At 53.5% G+C, this 12425-nt stretch overlaps 6 protein-coding genes across 6 annotated transcripts; 2 read left to right on the top strand and 4 right to left on the bottom strand.

The window, feature by feature from the left end:
• Positions 1 to 225: 225 nt before the first annotated feature.
• Positions 226 to 741, bottom strand: PG998_011232 (uncharacterized protein; the record flags this gene model as incomplete). The annotated part of the gene is made up of 2 exons (XM_066878048.1): positions 226 to 537; positions 694 to 741. 2 exons carry the CDS (start codon positions 739 to 741, stop codon positions 226 to 228), a joined length of 360 nt encoding a protein of 119 aa, XP_066727102.1.
• Positions 742 to 1749: 1008 nt separating this feature from the next.
• Positions 1750 to 3704, top strand: PG998_011231 (uncharacterized protein; the record flags this gene model as incomplete). The annotated part of the gene is made up of 3 exons (XM_066878047.1): positions 1750 to 1972; positions 2070 to 2241; positions 2360 to 3704. 3 exons carry the CDS (start codon positions 1750 to 1752, stop codon positions 3702 to 3704), a joined length of 1740 nt encoding a protein of 579 aa, XP_066727101.1.
• A 693-nt stretch (positions 3705 to 4397) lies between these two features.
• Positions 4398 to 5283, bottom strand: PG998_011230 (uncharacterized protein; the record flags this gene model as incomplete). The annotated part of the gene is made up of 3 exons (XM_066878046.1): positions 4398 to 4886; positions 4947 to 5018; positions 5095 to 5283. The coding sequence occupies 3 exons, from the start codon at positions 5281 to 5283 to the stop codon at positions 4398 to 4400; spliced, it is 750 nt and encodes a 249-aa protein (XP_066727100.1).
• Positions 5284 to 6134: 851 nt separating this feature from the next.
• On the bottom strand, positions 6135 to 6956 carry PG998_011229 (vacuolar protein sorting-associated protein 29; the record flags this gene model as incomplete). Its single annotated transcript, XM_066878045.1, has 2 exons — positions 6135 to 6527; positions 6582 to 6956. The coding sequence occupies 2 exons, from the start codon at positions 6954 to 6956 to the stop codon at positions 6135 to 6137; spliced, it is 768 nt and encodes a 255-aa protein (XP_066727099.1).
• A 543-nt stretch (positions 6957 to 7499) lies between these two features.
• Positions 7500 to 9821, top strand: PG998_011228 (ribosome assembly protein; the record flags this gene model as incomplete). Its single annotated transcript, XM_066878044.1, has 1 exon — positions 7500 to 9821. One exon carries the CDS (start codon positions 7500 to 7502, stop codon positions 9819 to 9821), a length of 2322 nt encoding a protein of 773 aa, XP_066727098.1.
• A 694-nt stretch (positions 9822 to 10515) lies between these two features.
• On the bottom strand, positions 10516 to 12015 carry PG998_011227 (uncharacterized protein; the record flags this gene model as incomplete). The annotated part of the gene is made up of 6 exons (XM_066878043.1): positions 10516 to 10654; positions 10702 to 11294; positions 11452 to 11547; positions 11632 to 11677; positions 11737 to 11789; positions 11851 to 12015. 6 exons carry the CDS (start codon positions 12013 to 12015, stop codon positions 10516 to 10518), a joined length of 1092 nt encoding a protein of 363 aa, XP_066727097.1.
• Between the last annotated feature and the right edge of the window lie 410 nt (positions 12016 to 12425).

Below are 12425 nucleotides of genomic sequence, written 5' to 3'. Positions count from 1 at the left end.
GAAGTAGAGATCTCAGATCTATTACTTTTTCAGAATTAGCTCCGATAATATATCGAAGCCTACCCAATCCTCATTTATATCTTACAATTTATGGGTGGTTTCGCCGTAAGACTGCTTTGCTCCAAGGTATGGATGATCCTCGACGAATTATTGTCTCCATCATCACAATCATATTCAGCCTGTCTACTTGCGAGTCGTCCGTCCCTGGACAAAGACTTTTCTTCCTCAACCCGACTCAGCCTCCTTGGCCTCAGCACTCTGGTCTCCCTCGCCAGCGTCGGCCGGCGCGTCCTCCTCAGGTGTCAAAGTCTTGAGCTGCAGTGCGTGGATGCCGTGGTCCTGGGCCATCTCGTCGCGGAGCAGGGCGTACACCATGCGGTGGCGCGCGGGCCGGGCCTTGGCGCGGAACTCGGGCGACGCGATGACCAGCCGGAAGTGCGTCTCCTTGGACGTGCTGTCAGCCATGGGGGCGTGGTGCGCGTGCTTGTGAGAGTCGTTGTAGATATCAAGGCGCGAGGGCGCCAACGAGGCGGTTAACTAGCAGTTCATGTCAGTTTACAAGTAAGGAAGATGGTGTGATTGGTCATGTGATTTGGCGGTTTTGTGTGTATGTGTGTGTGTGTGTGACTCAAAGTCAAAGAAGTCGCATGTATAATGTATATTTAGAGACAAGACGTGTGAGGGGTGGCGTACTTTGCTGCGGATGGTGTCCTCCATGGGCGTCTTTGAAGGGGTGGCCATGCTGGATAGTTGGCGATAAGCCTTGGTGCCGACGCGGAGCTGCCGAACGAACATCTAAACCGGATTCCGTGGTAATGCAGTGCAGGTGGTGGTGGTGATTCTGGCACTTGATGGTCGAGGGACAGTTTGGCGATAGTGTACAGTGCAGTGGAATCCGGCACGGTATGATTGAGTACCATGCACACTAGGCCGGCTACTTTACGGATGGAAGGGTAGTCGGGTCCGATGCGAGGGGTGACTGGCTGGCGAGCCCTTGGACGATGGATTTAAAGTTGGCAATTGACTCCCGGGACAGGCGGACCGGCGCTTTCGGTAGGGAACCAGATTAGATAGGGAGTAGGATAGAGTAGAATGGGAAAAATCCCAATGCCCAGGGGCGAAGCGCGATTGGAAGATGCTGCATATCACACCCCTTCCCACTGCTCAATGGCCTAGAATGCAACCGTAGGATTTCTACTTTGGAACATTCCATGGCTTCTTATTAGCTAAGGCAATCAAGAAAACCAACGGCAGTTTTGTCCACCTCTTCGGAATACGGCATGTCGGCCGTTGGGGATTAGATAGACAGACACCCTTGCCAAGCGGATCTTCCCTCTGGAAGCTGCAAGCATTTCTGAGTGGCTTGCTCTTGCCGTGCCACTACCACTACTGACTTGACTGATACGCAGCCAGACCGACAAGTCAAGCCGCCAGCAGCAGGAGGCACACGACACTTTGGACGAGCCTCGGAGATCGGCTCTTTTTTTATACTTGTCTTTCCTTGGAACGGTCCCTTTTTCCCCCTTCGGGTTCGAGTCCCCCGTAATGCTGTGGTGTAGTAATATTGCCGGCCCTGCTTTGCGTCTTGCGTCCATTTCCTCTCCTCTACCAGTTGCACAACGATCTGTTGCCTGCATTAGTCGTAGCAAGCCGCGGACCTTGTCGTCACTCTTTTCCGGACCACCACCACCACCACCACCTCTATCATCCAGAGCTTCTGCTGCTACTTCTGGCCTGCACTTCTTCAGGATGGCCTCCACATTGCCTAGACTTCCTCTGTTCGAGGCCATATCGAAACATGACCCAGATTCGACGGCCGTCGTTCACTGCCTCTCTGGACGTAGCTTCAAGTACGGCGGGCTTCTCCCAGACGTTGCGCGCACCCGTGATCGGTTATATGAGGCCGCCGGTAAATCGGACATCCGGGGAGAACGAATAGCCTTCTTAGTCGAGAACAGCTATGACTATGTTGGTATGCATTGGCTCCTTTTACTAGTCTACTCCCGTGTCCCTGGAATTTCTTGCTTTGCTGTTCGTTGTATGGCATAGAAGCTGACCAACGACTCAAGTAACCCTGCTTGCGATTCTTGCGGCACGTGCTATTGCGCTGCCACTTTCACCACCCTTTCCCCCCGCCGAGCTGCAATACATCCTGTCGCACTCGGAAGCGCTGCTGCTCCTGCACTCGGCCAAGTATTCCACCAAAGCACAGGAGGTCCTCTCGACGCCATTCCCAAGCCCGTCACCAAATCCCACACCGCATCCTCATCCTAAGCTGGTCGAGCTGCCTAAACACCTTGGCGGGACTTCTTTTAGTGCCGAAAATGGAACCAATGGAGCCGCCGCACCCCCATCTTAGTGACGATGCCGATTTCGAAGGTGCGGGTATGATGCTCTACACTTCGGGTACTACGAACCGGCCAAAGGGCGTCCTGCTTCCCGAATCCGCTCTGACTGCGCAATGTCGCTCGCTCATCTCGGCCTGGAATTACACCCCGCGTGACCGGCTGCTGCACGTTCTGCCCCTTCACCATATCCACGGCACCGTCAACGCCGTGCTCACCCCTCTCTTCTCTGGGAGCACCATCGAATTCCTGTTCCCGTTCAACGCCGACGCTGTATGGCGTCGGTTCGCAAAGCCATTCCTGCAGACCAATGGCAGCACCAATGGCAACAGGAATGGCAGCACTAACGGTATCACTACTACCAACGGCGACTCGACGTCCGCCACCGCCGCTGACGGCGAGGCCAAATACGCGCAAATGTCAAGCGCGCCCATAACCTTCTTCACCGTTGTCCCCACCGTCTACACCCGCCTGCTTTCAACACACCCGGGCTTGCCCGCACCGACCGCCATGGCCGCCCGCACCGCTATCAACCCGGCCAATATGCGCGTGTCCATCTCTGGGTCCGCGGCGCTGCCGACACCCGTGAAGCGCGCCTGGCGCGAGCTGAGCCACGGTAACGTCCTGCTCGAGCGCTACGGCATGACCGAGGTCGGCATGGCCCTGTCCTGTGGCCTGGACTACCAAGACCGCGTCGACGGCTCCGTGGGCTGGCCCCTGCCGGGTGTCGAGGCTCGCCTCGTCGACCCTGAGACCAAGCAGCTCGTCACCGAGGACTCGGTCGAGGGCGGCCGCGAGCACAGCGGCGAGATCCAGCTGCGCGGCGCCAGCGTATTCCGCGAATACTGGCGCAACCCCGAGGCCACGGCGAAGGAATTTGTCGAGGGCGACGACGGCAAGGGTCGCTGGTTCAAGACGGGCGACATCGCGCTGCGGCGGCCTGTGGCCACGGCCGGCAAGGCGAGCTCTGGGGACTGGGCCCAGGGCTCCATGTACTTCATCCTTGGTCGCCAGTCAGCCGATATCATCAAGTCCGGCGGCGAGAAGGTTTCGGCACTCGAGATCGAGCGCGAGCTCCTTTCCTTGCCCGAGGTGGCCGAAGCCGCCGTCCTCGCCGTACCCTCAGGCAAGTGGGGCCAGAAGGTCGGCGCCGTCATTGTCCTGCACGACGGCTACAAGGCCAAGGGCTGGAAGCCCATGGATATGCGCCGGGCCCTGCGCGATCGCCTTGCTAACTACAAGATCCCCCAGGTGCTGAGGGTTGTCGAAAGCATACCCCGTAACGCCATGGGCAAGGTCAACAAGAAAACACTTGTCGGCGCTGTCTTCAAGGATGATTTTAGCGGCGATGAAATGTAATGAAGTACCTTGCCAAGTGAAATTTATCTAGGTCTTCAAATGTTTCCATCATGTAAGATTACGAAAGAGAAGCTCAAAAGCTTCCCCGAAGTTTCCACTTTACCCCCTGCATTCTCAAAGGGAGCTGTCTTAAGAAACACGACTTATGTACAGGAAAAGGGATGGGATCGTGTATATAGAGCAACTTCAAGTCCCACAGGGAACTCTTGTTGCACGGGGTTAAATAAAATCACTGATATTATCACATAGTTTTCACTGGACTGAACCGGACAGAACACAAGCAATCCAATGTGCTTGAATGTGCTTGCTTTTTTAGGACATGGGACATGAGATCAAGATGATGTTGCGATTACGCGATATGTAGCCAGGCGTCTCTACTGCCCGGCTCATGGTGTACTGACACAGCTTGTGATCAGCTACAATGACAATGATGCATGCCCTTTTTGTATATTCTCCACTATTAGACCTTCCGCCGCATCTTTGGGCGATGGGAGACGTAGATGGCATCCGGTATCGTGGTCAAAGTCCCTTCCTAAAATCTGCTTGCCATCATTCCTGCATACCCTTCAAGGGGTTCCAAAGCTCCAAAACGTGACCATGTGGTAGCAATCAGGGTTGAGGTCAGGCAAATGTGTCCATAGCAAATACATTCATGTAAAGCCCATACCTCCCGTCCGTTCTAGGATATGCTCCTTAGACGGTAAACTTGGCCTTCGCACGGGTGCTACCGCTGTGTGCGGCCTCGGTGTGGCCAGAGTACTCGACGGGCTCGTTGGGAGGCAGCTTGAGGATCTCCTTGAAGCGCTTTCCGATCTGCATCAGGATGTCCTGGCCTTTCTGAAGGGATCGACCCTTGCCGCCGGCAACATCACCATCACCCCTGTTGGGGATGCTCTTGCCAATAGTGCGGGTCCAGACACCGATACGGAAGAAGGCCTTGCGCACGTTGACGACAACACCCATGACTTCGCCATCATCCTCTTCCTCGAGCGTCTCACCAATGGCAGCCAGCATGGTGTGCAGCCAGATGTCGTTGATGTCGCAGTTGCGCTTGTCCTTGAAGCTGTAAGACCACTTGCCGCCATGCTTGTTCTGGGGGTCCTCCCATTCGGGGCGAACGCCCTCCTTGAAGAGGTGGTAGTCGGACTTGAGGGCCAGATCGCTGACGGGAGCAATGTTGTTCTATGATTAAAACTGGGTTAATACGGCGGCCTCCTACAGTAGGTGCAAGGCAATGCTTACGTAGATTCCCCAGAACTCCTCAACTGAGTTGAATGTGATAACTTCCTTCAGAAGATCATTCCAGTTGTCACCCTACAACACAAATATTGTTAGTTTTCAATCTGGCAGATGATATATGTGGCTGCCAGCAAAAGATTTAGGGACGGACATACCTTGCCGCTTGAGGGCTTAGTGAACCATAAAGTCCACTTGTTCTGGAGGGGTGCTTGACATTGAAGTTATCCTTGTCGTGGAAAACCGTCACCAGCTTTCCGTCCAGATCGACGGCGGGAGTCTCCTCCTGCTCACCCTCCCGCGAAACGGGAATCGTCTTGAGGTCGACTTGCTGCTCGGCCATTTTGTCGATTGTAGTGCGTGGGTTGGTGGTGGGGATGATACGGTTTTTTTTCTTCCCTGGGAGAGGCGGGGGAGAGAATAAAATGGAAGTTGGGTGCACGAGAATGCGCAATTCAACAAGTGAACTTGGTGATCGAAAATGAGGTTTCAAACTCAAAAGGGAAAGTGCCTTAAGGTAACTCGCGATTGCTCAAGGGTTTCGAGCGCAAGTGGAGGAGGGACGAAGGCGGATGTGAGGTTTCAATGTTTCGCTCTTTCGTGGGGCAACTACCGGGGAGTTGGCAATTGTGCTTTTATCTTATCGCTTTTGGGTGAAGTGAAAAGAATGTCAACAAGGGACCGACGGCCGAAATAGTAGACTCGTTGCTGTCGCGAATCCGAGGCTGGGTAAAGGGTATAAAATATGGTGTCTTGCGACTTTGCGCCAGGCAGAGCCAATTCACTCGAGAAAAATTCGGTCTGGTAGAGAGGGATTCGCACGGGAGAAAGTGGAAAATGGAAGTTGACAACTGATGAAACTCGCCGCCGTCTTTCTGGCTGTCAGTGCCCGCCCGAAGCTGCCCGCCATACTGATTGATGGCTTATGGGTGGGGCGCAGGGCCACTCACCACTGGACCACTGGACCACTGGACCACTGGACCACAAGCCCGACAGGCACTTGAAGCAGGAGGTACGTACCCACCACAGCCATCTTGCCATGTCCCATGTCCCGTTTCTGCAACACTCCTTCCCCTAGGTTTCAACTCAATACAGACAGAAAGACGGATCAATACAACTGGCAGTTACCCGGCCCGACCTTTGCGCCCCATCCCGGCTGTCAAGACCAATTCGGTGGCATTACCGCCGCCAGGCTCAGGTCAGGGTGCTCTTAAACCCTTGGTACGCCGAGTTGATATCCAGCTCCAACTCTCTGGCCTGTTGCTCACTTAGCTCCTCAGTGGCTCTCATCTGGTTTAGCGTGATAAGCCACTGGACGATCTTCCCACGATTCTCAAAGTCGCGATCTGTAACCTTGTTCACGCTCTGTATGACGTCTGTAAGGAGCGGGTGCAGCTGGTCTTTCGCAAGAAGCCCAAGCCGCAGGGCGTCTAAGAAAGTAATGAAGTCTTGCGTCGCTTCTAAGATGAGGGCCCCTGACATGTTGCTGGTTGATGATTGTGGTGCCGGCGCACTGCTGGTGGAAGCGGTGACTGCCGTGGAAGGCATGCCAACTTTCAGACGTTCTGTTGCCCGTGGTACTTCCAACTATTTACCATGTTAGCATACTCTCGCAGCGGCTCCTGGCCACATGTCTCGTACATCCCACTCAGCTTTGAACTCCTCCAATCCAACAAAGGCATTAGCGACGGTTTCGTCGGCGAGGATTGACTTGTACTGTTTTAGCGATCTTTCGCAGATTTCGGTATAATCAGCCTCCGGGATGGCGTCTTTCAAAAAGGCTTTTTCCAATTCATCGAGGGTGACGATGATGGAGAATATCTCAGCAAGAGAATCTTGCAGATCCCGTTCCGCACGCGTCTCTGCCAACTTGACCTCCTGGGTGCCACGAGAGTTAGTGTTGAGACCAGTCAGGGTATCCTGGCTACTTGCCTCGTCCAGATCTATAGTCGCCGACAAAGTAGTATTTGGCACATAGCTGTGAGGCGTTGGCGCATAGGCCTGTCTGGATATCATCGTGAAGCTACTGACGTCACCGGGAAACGTCGCATCTACAGATGATCATGAATATTGCACGTGGCGGTGGTGCGGAGGTTCAATGCCCACCGATACCGAATGGGATTCCAGGGACTGACTGGACAAGTCACAGCGTAAAAAAGAAGAAAAATAAAGGACGAGAAGCGCGGTCCACTATGCTCCGTTCATGTGCGATCCCTTCAAGCTACCTTTTGGCCTAGATGCAATAGATACAGAATACACAGGCAGATGCTCAAGTTGTTAGTTGTTGGTTGTCTTGCGTTAGGTAATCGTGGTACGTGGGGACCCCCACCAGAGCGCGAAGCCTGCCTGCCTGCCAAGCCCCCATTCCTCTATTCTGGTCTAGCTCGGCTCTGATAACACTTATCTGCACCCTTCTCCACCTAAAAATTTCAAGTTCGCAAGCAGAAGAGCGTCCGGCTCGATTGACTTGTATCGCATCCTCGTCAATTAAGGTGTGTAGGTCAACCATCACACCCAACTTCCAGACACCTACACTTTTCTTCTCGGCCGACAGTCAAGATGGCAGGCGCTAAGAAGAATTTCAAGGCGACGAAGAAGTTCGAGTCGAAGCACTTGAAGGGTGTTTTAGACCAACGGAAAGCATCCGCCAAGGTCAAGCAGCGAATGCAAGTCAAGGCCAAGAAGCAGCAGAAGACTACGAAAGATGGCGAGTTCTTCAAGGGCCCCAACGACCCTGACGCTCCCAAGAAGCCGGTTGGCAAGGACAAGACCCCTAATGTCGGAGAGATGAGCGTCGACGACTTCTTTGGCGGCGGCTTCGAGATCCTGGAAAACTCAAAGGATGGCAAGACTGCTGCCAAGCAGTTGGGCAAGCGGAAACGAGACCAACCTGCCGGCGACGATGAAGATTCGTTTGAGGGCGGCAGCGACGACGATGCCTCCTCCGCGGACGAACAACAATTCGGGAGCGACGACGAGGATGCTGCTGACGAGGAGATGGATGATGGGGTTGGCATGAGCAAGGACGCCATGGACGCATTGGCAAAGGACGACCCAGAATTCTACAAGTTCTTGAAGGAGAACGACCCTGAAGCCCTGGAGTTCGATGATGCCGATCTGGCTGAAGTGGACGACCTTAGCGAATCAGAGGAACAGCCCAAGAAGAAGCGGAAGAAGGCTTCCAAGAAGGCTGCGGAGGAGTCCGACGAGGAGCCTGTGGACGACGATGAGTTGACGCGGGAGATGGTGGCGCGTTGGAAGACCTCCATGGCCGAGAACCACTCTCTTCGAGCCACGCGACAGGTCGTACTGGCCTTCCGCTCCGCTGCGCACTTGAACGAGGACGATGCCGAGGGTGAGAGGAAGCAAAAATACAATATCTCGAGCCCCGAGGTCTTCCACGATATCCTTATCGTCGCACTAAAACAAATACCCGAGGTCCTGCAACACCACATTCCCGTCAAGGAAACTGCTTCTGGCAAGATCCATGTACCTACCGAGTCCAAGAAGTTCAAGACGATGTCGGTTCTTCTCAGGAGTTTCACATCTGCCATCCTTCATCTTCTGGGTACTCTGTCAGATGATGCCACTCTGAAACTGACCCTATCAGCCCTTGAACCCCTAATTCCGTACATGCTCAGCTTCAGGAAATTATTAAAGGTCCTGATCAAGACGGTTGTTGGGTTCTGGTCGCTGCACACCAGCAGCGAAAGCACCCGTATCACAGCATTCTTGGTGCTGCGCAGACTGGTAGTCATTGGTGACAAGGGTATCCGAGAGGTCGTCCTGAAGGCAACTTATCAGGGTCTTATTGCTGGCGCTCGTGTTACCAACGTCAACACAGTTCAGGGTATCAACCTCATGAAGAACTCGGCGGCCGAGCTATGGGGTATTGATCAAGGCATCGGCTACACGACGGCATTCGGTTTCATACGCCAACTCGCCATCCACCTACGAAACAGCATCGTGAACAACCACAAGGAGTCATACAGACAGGTGTACAACTGGCAATATGTGCACTCTTTGGATTTCTGGTCCTGCGTTCTGGCAGAACACTGCAGCCCACTGAAGGAGGCAGAATCAGGAAAAGAGTCTCAACTGAAGTTACTCATATACCCCCTTGTCCAAGTTACACTTGGAGCAATGAGACTTATCCCCAACGCAACATATTTCCCGATTCGATTCCAGCTGATACGGTCATTGCTGCGAATCTCACGAGCTACCGGAACCTACATCCCGCTCTCATCGGCCCTCATCGAAGTACTAAACTCTGCAGAAATGCGCAAAACGCCCAAGGCCGCGACTCTCAAGCCATTCGATTTCCACGTCGCTTACAAAGCGCCGAAGTCGCATCTGGGAACCCGAGTATACCAAGACGGTGTTGGTGACCAGGTCGTCGAGCTACTCTCCGAGTACTTCGTACTATGGTCGACAAACATTGCATTTCCTGAGTTTGCTCTGCCTGTTATTATCACCCTGAAGAGATGGCTTAAGCAATCGAGGAAGAAGACTGGCGGTAACAGCAATGGCAAGCTGCGGTCGGGCCTCATCTTGCTGGTGCAGAAGCTTGAAGCGAACTCCAAATTCATTGAGCAAAGGCGCGCCAAGGTAGACTTTGCCCCGAGGGACCGATCTCAGGTCGATGCGTTCCTTAAGGAGTTCGACTGGGAAAAGACTCCCGTTGGTGCTTACGTCGTCGCTCAGCGGAAATCGGGCGCTGAGAAGGCCCGCATGCTTGAGCAGGCACGTAAGGAGGACGATCGCAAGAGGAGAGAGGAGGAGCAGGAGGCGATAGAAGCCGAGGCGATATCCGAGGATGACGACGAAGATGAGGAGCTGGATGAGATGGATGAAGACGATGAGTCTTCAGATGACGAGTAGAAATATCTCAGATTGGGCTCAAGACTAGGAAGAACGTGCATTTAAATAAGTAGACATGTTCAGATTATTCACGAGTGATTCTATTTGTTCACTCTCCCCCTATTTATCTTGGCCAAATTTTATGGCGTGACGGCGCAGAAGGAGAAGTCGAGCTAACTACTCATAGGGGCCTTCCATTGCGGCTCCTAGCTCATGACTGAGTATATATTGGCAACCATTCAGTTCTCCCTTCCAAATCTACTGCTCATGGCACTCCGCAAAAGGGCGAACCAGATTGCAGTACTGGGATGACTGAACGTCGAACTCACCGTTCCCCATTACCAGGATCCGCGCACGTCCTCAGGCCAAGTCGAGTATGTATACAAAAGAAGTTGATAGAAAGGCTCAGTGGGCTGCTATTGATTTATAGAATATATTATAGTCATTGAGTACATGAGAGAGGTTTACACTGGAAAGCGTCGAGCAAGTCTCATCTTATTAGCAATGATTTATGTATGGGTAGCTTAACAAGACACATACACATATATAGGTACGCGTATAAATTGGATTGTACTGCTCAAGCACACTAAATCTTGAAACCACAAAGCTTTTGTCTCGGAATCATCAGGCTTACATGATGAACAACCGGCGTTGTAACCATCACCGGTTGATCCAAGAAAGATTAAACCTCAGGCACTAATAATGCAGTCCCCAACTAATTCCAGTAGTCCATGTCCATTTCAATCTCATCATCCACGCCAAAGGTGCTCTGCCGTCGCTGAAGATGCTGCGCCTCGGCTTGTACATAGGCGACGGACGCTGCTCGAGACCCTCCGTTGGCATCCCAATACCGGCTCTGCTGTGTGTCGTTGGCGTTGGCATTGGCGTTGGCGCCCCCTACCACGATTTCGCGACCCCCCAACTCTCAACCGAAGGCTGGTTGCCTCCGTATATAGAGGTGTTGCCTCCATAGACAGAGGTCGGTGGCGCGGCGCCCCCTACCACGATCTCGCGACCCGCCCAATTCTCAGCCGAAGGTTGGTTGCCTCCGTAGACAGAGGTGGGTGACGCGCCGTTGGTAGTACTAAGACTTCGGGACTGGCTGCGGCGGCGGAAGGCGTTGCCTGCAGCTTGGACCGCGGCGCCCGGCAAGGGGCCCAGGCCGTCGCGTGCCTCGTCCTCCTCGTCCTCCTGGGAAATGGTCGACGCCTCCGACTGGTTCCCGAGGATGAACTCCCGGCAGAACTGCTCGAGATCGGCGTTGTTCTCGCCTGGCGGACTCCGCCCCTGCGCCTCGAGCGCGTCGCCCTGTGCGATGTAGTGCTGGATCGCCGGGAGGAGATAGCCCAGTGTCGGGCGCTGCTGGCTGTCGGAGCACATGCAGCGGGCCACCAGCTCTCGAAGCTCGGCGGGAAACCTTTGGTACAGCGTCTCCATGCCGCGCGGGACTTTGGCTGCATCCTCGACCAGGAACCAGCCGTAAGAGTCTGCGACCTGGCCTTGGAGTGTGCAATTGAAAGACGAGAAGGGGGGGATAGAGGGGGTTCTTGTTTTGGTGATTAGTGAAAACATGGTCTAGGTAGTAGCATTAGCAAATCGTTCATCCTCTTGCCCTTCGTACTTGAGTAAATCCACGTCGGTGCTAGCTTACAACTCCTATACCCCAGATATTCGTATGTATGCCGTATGTGTCAATATCTGGTTCGAAAAGGCCAAGCTCCACCAGGTCCTTACCCCTTTCTTGTTCCTTTAACGAGTATCCTATAGTCAGCATTGTCACATATCTAAAACGCGTTGAATAATGTGCATAAAGGGGGTGCGATTAACTGACCGGAGCACGGTATCCATGTTTCCCACCGTATTGCAGGCGTATTAAACTATAGAAATTCAGCCACGCACCACGACAGACTGTTTCTAACTCTTGATAGTTACTTACGCAGCCCGGTCATACTGTCCGGTGATTTCCTGGGTCAAGCCAAAGTCGCCCAACTAAACAAGTGATAATCAGCCGGTATGGCCTCCTATCTCGTCTCTTTTGTTAATAACTTACTTTAAAGACAGGTTGGACTGCATGCTCAGGTGCTTCGTCTTGGAAATCCCCGATCATTATGTTGCTGGGGTCTATATCGAAGTGCACGATGTTGGCCGGAGCAGCTGGCCCTATTTCTTCGAGGGTTTCACGGATCGGTGTCACGTTTCCTGGTTCAAATGCCATTACGGCGGATTCTTCCAGTGTGAGTCGCGGCCACGCAAGTCCAATGCAAGCCCGTGTGACTGAAGAAAGGGCGGTGCCTTGCGGTTAGCTGCGTGTAGTACGGAGGGAGGAAGCGCTCGCTTGTCGTCCGGGGTGTACCTACGACATAAGAATATCCTCCACATGAGTCTTGCTGGTATCCCAACATATTGGAATGGCCAGGCCGACTCGCGTTGATTCAATTTGCATAGAAGCTCTTTCAGGTCCCCATAAGGCAGATACTGCAAGAATAAGTACCATTTGGATCCCATGGACCAGAAGCTTTCGTTGCCTGATCAAAGTGAAGGTGGTGAGAAGCGATCCGAATGTCTGTGGATGGGTTTGTTTTTGTTACCTGGGGGGAACGGGCCTGGCCCCGTGGCGACACCGAC

This window comes from Apiospora kogelbergensis (assembly GCF_038363985.1).
Source record: "Apiospora kogelbergensis strain CBS 113332 chromosome Unknown utg000007l_segment0_segment0, whole genome shotgun sequence".
Taxonomy (NCBI): domain Eukaryota; kingdom Fungi; phylum Ascomycota; class Sordariomycetes; order Amphisphaeriales; family Apiosporaceae; genus Apiospora; species Apiospora kogelbergensis.
Note: the sequence above shows the minus strand (reverse complement) of the source record. Positions and strands in the feature narration are given on the sequence as shown.